The sequence below is a fragment of the Alligator sinensis genome, unplaced genomic scaffold (genome assembly GCF_000455745.1).
Source record: "Alligator sinensis unplaced genomic scaffold, ASM45574v1 scaffold259_1, whole genome shotgun sequence".
Classification (NCBI taxonomy): Eukaryota; Metazoa; Chordata; order Crocodylia; family Alligatoridae; genus Alligator; species Alligator sinensis.
Window position 1 is genome coordinate 491,416 of NW_005842430.1, and position 5,849 is coordinate 497,264.

A 5,849-nucleotide genomic window follows, 5' to 3' on the forward strand; every position below is an offset into this window, starting at 1 on the left:
CCCGGCGGGCGCGCCCGCCGGGAGAGCAGACAGGTGCTGCTTGGCCGAGCGCCGGACCTCGGCGAGGCCGGTGTCTTTCCGGCAAGACCAGCTGGGAGGGGCTGGTGCCCCGGAGCGCCCCGCAGCGCAGCCGAGGCGGGGGATGGCAGCCTGCGGTGGCGCCGCAGCAGCGGGGTTATAGTCACGGTCCGGCACGTGCGCGGCTGCAGGAGCGATCCCGGCGGTGGGTTTCACTGGGCCGAGTTTCACTGGGGTGATCCTCACTGCCTGGCTGCTCCCCCTTCCCGACCACCTTGTCTCCCAGCTGCCTGGAGCCAGCGCTTTCCAGAGCTGGGCTCTGCGCCCCGAGTGGGCGAGGAGGCTGTAATAGCACATCTGAGACCCTGGATTTCACTCTGCTTGGGCTGGGAGGGGCTGCTGATGGATGGCAGATTGACTGGGGTTCAGGCTCACCCCCTATTGCAAACCTCCCCGACCTCTTCCCCCCCTTCCCTAATGGGAACGACTCCAGCCCGCAGGCTGCCCATGGCGTGTGCTGTGAGCCTGCACCGCTGGCCAGCACAAGCCCCGGCTGTTTGGGTTGCATCGCTTCCAAAGCCCGGCTCCAGGCCTTCGCCCAGTTTGCTGTAGTCCTTGAGTTCTGGCAAAGCAGCTTGACTGTTTGTAACTGTAGCAATCTCTCTCTGCAGTGCTATAGGGAGTAAGGATGACCAGCTCCAGAGCCCCAGGCCTTGCCTGGGAGATCACTTGGCTTGCCTTTGCCATCTGTACTCATCTGCAGGTAGGTGCCGATCGTTTTTGCAGTTTTAACTGGAGGCAACGCGTGGAGAAGCAATTTAGCCCCTTCCATTTATTGCTTTTATACAGAAAATGGTTCAAGCAACTGTGTCCCCCAGCCAATGACACTGAGGAAGAGATTTTCCTGTTATTGAACTTAGATTCAAGAGATCTGTGCTGTAATATTCAACCTCCCTGTCATCATAGCAGCAGAAGGATGGTCTGGCTAGGTGTGTAATGACTGGCCTCCTTCAAAGTAATACAGCTTCCCATTGCTCCCAGGAGCCCGAGCTCAGGTGTTGTGCTGAAGAGGCCCATGCATAAATGTCTGGGGAGCCGTCAAAGCCCATAGCAGTCTGTGAGTATCTTTCCACAGACTTCCACAGTCAGCTTTGGATCAGATTTTTTGTGTAGGCAGGTTCCATGGAGGAAAGTCACAACTGCCAATAGCTCTATTGCCTGACACATCAGTCTAATCAGTTCCAAGAAATGAGTCTTTCAAAATTATGGAGTGCTTCCATGCAACATAGATGTCATCATAGTACGTCATTCGCTATAGTGCAATAAATTTCAAGTATTCTTTGACATTTTAAATACGCCCAAATCAAGAAATCCAAACAACATTTTACATGTCTCTGAACCTCTTATTGTGATGGAACTTAAAAAACAAATAATTGAAATGATCTTGAATGTCATGGATAAATATTGTTGCTATTATTATTATTTATTATTTGTATCGTGGTAGTACCAAGGGGCCCTGGTCATGCTTTTAGTCCCATTGTGGTAACCAATGTTAAGGTACCATCTCACGAGTTCATAAGCTAAGTATAACATGAGAGACAAAGGGAACATGGGACCCCCTGAGTGCCCATGTGAGGAGCAGAAGGGAGCAATGGGTTTATACCATTTTTAGCACAATAAACAGTGATCACAACATACCCATCACCTGATACTGCTGGTGCAAATTACTTAAGGGGTTCACTGTTTGGCTGAAAAATATTGGCTTCTTCTTAGAAGTGCAAGTAAAAAAAATTAAGATATTAAGCGCACTGGCATAGCTGATAGAAAAAAAAAGTTCTGTCTGGTGTGTGTGTGTGTGTAGGAAAAAGCTATACTGCTTTGTTGAGCCTGCTTTCCTTTAATTCTTGAGTTAAGTGAATGGTAAATATGTTCCCCCATCCAAAATTGACCCTGGGGACAAAGAAGCAGGGCAGTTGCCTTCTAGGGGTGTGGACACGCACAATAATTTAACAGTTCCCAAATGTCACTGACTGGGAACTGCATTAGAGGTGTCCACACGTGCAGTGCCCTCGCATTCCAGGTAGAGCAGTGACCTCCTAGGGGTTGAAATGCTGTGGCTCGTACCATGTGGTGGGAGTGAGCACCCAGCCCAGCATGCCCGGCAGTGGGTAAATGGAGGAGAGAGTGTTTGCACCCACACTTTGGGGGTGGGTGACCTGTGGCTGGGGGCATTTTTACTTTTCTGCTTTCCCTTGTTTCTAAACATATTTTCACTAAAGTTCAGCAGCCTACACTTGACCAAACTCTTCAGTGTACTTGTCTGACTGGGGTCCTTGGGGCAGGGGAAAATGGTTGGACCCATGTTTTTGGGTTCCCTGGGGCTGGGGAACATGATGAGGGGCTGCAGTCACGTAGGGAGTAAGGACATAGCAGACTGTTAGAAACATAGCTTTTACTGAACCAAGTGTAAGGGAGGGTTTCACTGGTTTAAAAAAAAAGTGCTAATGAAAAGAAGAAAAGGGAGCAGTAGAGTTCTGGCTGTGTTCCAGACCAGCCAGTTGCACCATTGGGAGTGGTATTAGTAAGGAGCTGTGCTGTGTGGGATACTTGGAGATCCAGCCAGACCCATGACACACAAAGCTTGGTGTCCGCATGTAAAACAGACCTTGTTCACACAGTGAGTTCCCCTGGTTCAAAAGGTACTTGATTTTTCTAGGTATACTTTTGAACTGATCTGGGAAGCTTTAAACCAGTTTAATGTGCTTGTCCACTTCAAGTTTAAACCCCATTTAAATCAGGCTAAGTTTTACATGTGTCCAGAGCCAGCCTTAGGGAAAATGGTGCCCTTGGGCAAACTTGTATTTTGGTATCCACCCCTTTCCCAGAGCCACCCCCAGTCAACGGTGCTGCTGCAGACAGAGGCAGGCAGGGGTATGGGGCGCAGTCCGGTAGGGAGGCAGAGCAGCATGGTGTGCCAGGCAGGCAGGCACTGCTGTTATCACTCACACTGCCCAGCTCAGCTCCTCCTGAGCAGTGGCTGGAGTAGGGGGACTGGCTGGCCTGGGCACCACTCCTCCTGCCTGGGCTGGGAATTAGCTAGGGTGGGGTGGGAAAGGGGGAGAGCACTGTTGTGAGCATGGGCTACTCGTGTGTGTGTGTGTGTGTGTGTGTGTGTGTGTGTGTGTGTGTGTGTGTGTGTGTGTGTTTGTGTCTGGTGTCCCCCTGACCGCAGTGCCCTGGGCAGTTGCCCATGTTGCCCACCCCTAAGGCCAGCTCTGCATGCTTTCATGTCCTAGACTGAGTTAGTACAGTTTGTCCAATGTGCTGGTGGAAGGTGAGAGGTGCCCAAGTTCCCTTTTGGGGTCTCAGGAGCCTAAGATTAGTCCTGACCCTAGAAAGCACTCATGAAAAGTTGGTGTAAATTTTACTTTAATGCATTTACACAAGATGGGAGCAGCAGAGGGCTACACCCCATTTGTATATGGACCTTTTCATCTTGAAGAGAACCTGGATTTTTTTCTTTTAACTGTTGAGATGAAACTGGTATAGGCATAGTTTCCTCCTTCCCACAAAGGGTTTTGGCAGAGCTTCACTTGTCTCTTTACAAAAAAAAAAAAGAAACACATTGAAATAATCAATAGGTTATTGTGAGTAGTTTCATGAATATTTTAAGCCAGGTCAGACTTTTCATTTTGACTGTCCTTCTGAATATTGTAATCTGCTTGCCATGATTACAGGCATGAGCACATACCCTAGTCTTGTAAGCAGCATTACATGCTCCCAAGTTCTAGTGTTTTATCACATTTTTAGGCACATTAAAGATATTTTATATTATTTAACATAACATTTCTGGTTTCCAATAACCATTAATTCTTTAACTGGGTGCTCAGGGCTGTGCTCTCTGGGCCACACACAGTCAACTACCCTAATGTTGTATCATAGCTTCCAGTTCTGTTATTTTTGGCTATTAACATGCTTATGTCTGGAGCTAATCAATTAGAAACAATTGGATGCTGGGCAAGGTCATAAGTCTGTGTCATGTCACTTGTGTGCAATTGATTAATTTCATCCTGTTTGAAACAGGTACAGAAGAAAATAATGACCATGGTATAAAATGTGGTGGAAATGTGGTCTGAATGCAATACACAGAGAACTGCAGCATGAGTTGTCAAAAGGGAGGTAGCTGATATTGATAAGAAATACAAGTTAACTTTGGTTATAAGAGCCTTTTTTGATTCTTGGATACCATACTAATGAGCACTGCATAATGTTTAGCCAGATTCTGAATTGATTCTGGACTTATAACCCATAGGTATTCAATTTCTGCCTCAGATTCTGGCACGATTAGTTTGTCAAGGGCAAATTAGTAATTATAATGTCAGAAGATGTTATAGGTAATTGCTTCACTTTCGTACAATAATCCAGTAAACAGCGTAGCAGTGAAAGCATCAATGTGCTTTCCATTGAAGATATCAGTTTTGTGATCAGCAGTTGAAGCACAAATCTGGCTCCTTGGAAGCCTAGAAAAAATCAACTTGATTATATATAGGGGAGACTGGAGGTTTTTCTTTTCTATTTTATAGACCTGGGGCCTCCTTCTCACTTGCACTAGTTAAGTCAAGAGAGACGTGACTGAAGTTAATGGAACTACACTGGGATAAAACTGGTGTAAATCAGAGGAGAATCATATCAAAATAATTTTCTTCCATGATCATTAAATAAAACATTTTTTCCCAGAGATTCACAACGGCTAGACTGTTGAGTGAATTCTGTACACCACTGTATCACTTGCATTTATCAACATTAATTAAATGCATTTGTAGGCTCACTTTTTTGTCTCTGGGTGTGAAAACAGTGATGTAAGATGCTACCTAATTTTTCTTAAATTACAGTGGATGGGCTTATAAATATGATGAATGCTAAGAAGACTAAAAAATGAAAGGCAGAATAGAGGGAAGTATTTCAGTGCCATTTTGTTGTTTTTAAGTTATTTCTTTGGTTGTGCATGGTGATAACCGAAAAACAGCTGTGTCCTTTCATCGTGGTATCCATCTCCTGATTAACATCATAGCACTACTGCCCTAATTAAATGTTATCCTATCCCTACACTTCTCACTAAATAAATAATAAAAAAGTGTGTGTATAATAAAGGGCTTAGTCAGTCTACTTCTCTGTCCATAGCACTCTTGGAGCACTCTGATTGGTTAGTGAAACAACCAATCTGAGTGCAGAGCGCTGCCATGATGGTGGGAACGGAGGGGACAGAGCGGGGGGCTGAGGCCAATGCCGCTGGCCTGCTGTCCCCCTCCCCCGGCCCTGATCCTTGGAGGTGGCAGCGTGTCACCATGATGGCGGGGATGGAGGGGACAGAACAGGGGTGCAGGGCCAGTGCTGGCTTTGCCCCCTGCCCCTCTGTCCCTGTGCTCCTCGAAGGCACTTTGCTGCCTTCGAGGAGCAGGACTGGGCGGGGAGTGGAGGGGGGGGCGAGGCTAATGGTGGCAGTGGCACGGGGTGCTGGCAGAGGCGGCGGAGGGGACAGTGAGGCAAGTTTTTCCCCCCACACTCCTGGGAGGCGGCATCAGTGTGGGGTGGTGGCGCTTTGTCCCCGCCCCCCCCCCCACCCCCCCCAGTCATTTTTGATGGGCATTTCGATAGTGTGTGTGTATCTGTATGCATATATAATGTCTTTATTAATGGATTATCTGTGGTTATAAGTGATCACTAACTAATTTAAACAGGTAAGAGATGTATTCACCAGTAGTTTCACATGTGGATTTCACTTACAGATTCATGCTGCTGTTGTGTTTTCAAGTCACAGACAAAAGTTTCTT

General features: G+C 47.0%; 1 protein-coding gene across 2 annotated transcripts in view; it reads left to right on the forward strand.

The window, feature by feature from the left end:
- The first annotated feature begins 6 nt into the window (after positions 1-6).
- The window catches only part of LOC112551336 (ADAMTS-like protein 3), a 276,557-nt gene continuing 270,714 nt past the window's right edge, over positions 7-5,849 (forward strand). For both annotated transcript variants that reach the window (XR_003095629.1, XM_025211794.1), the window contains exons 1-2: positions 7-223; positions 690-781. Coding sequence is in view for 1 of the 2 variants with exons in the window: in XM_025211794.1 (XP_025067579.1) it covers positions 707-781 (75 nt within the window). In the remaining variant the exon portion in view is untranslated. The remainder of the gene's footprint in view (positions 224-689; positions 782-5,849) is intronic.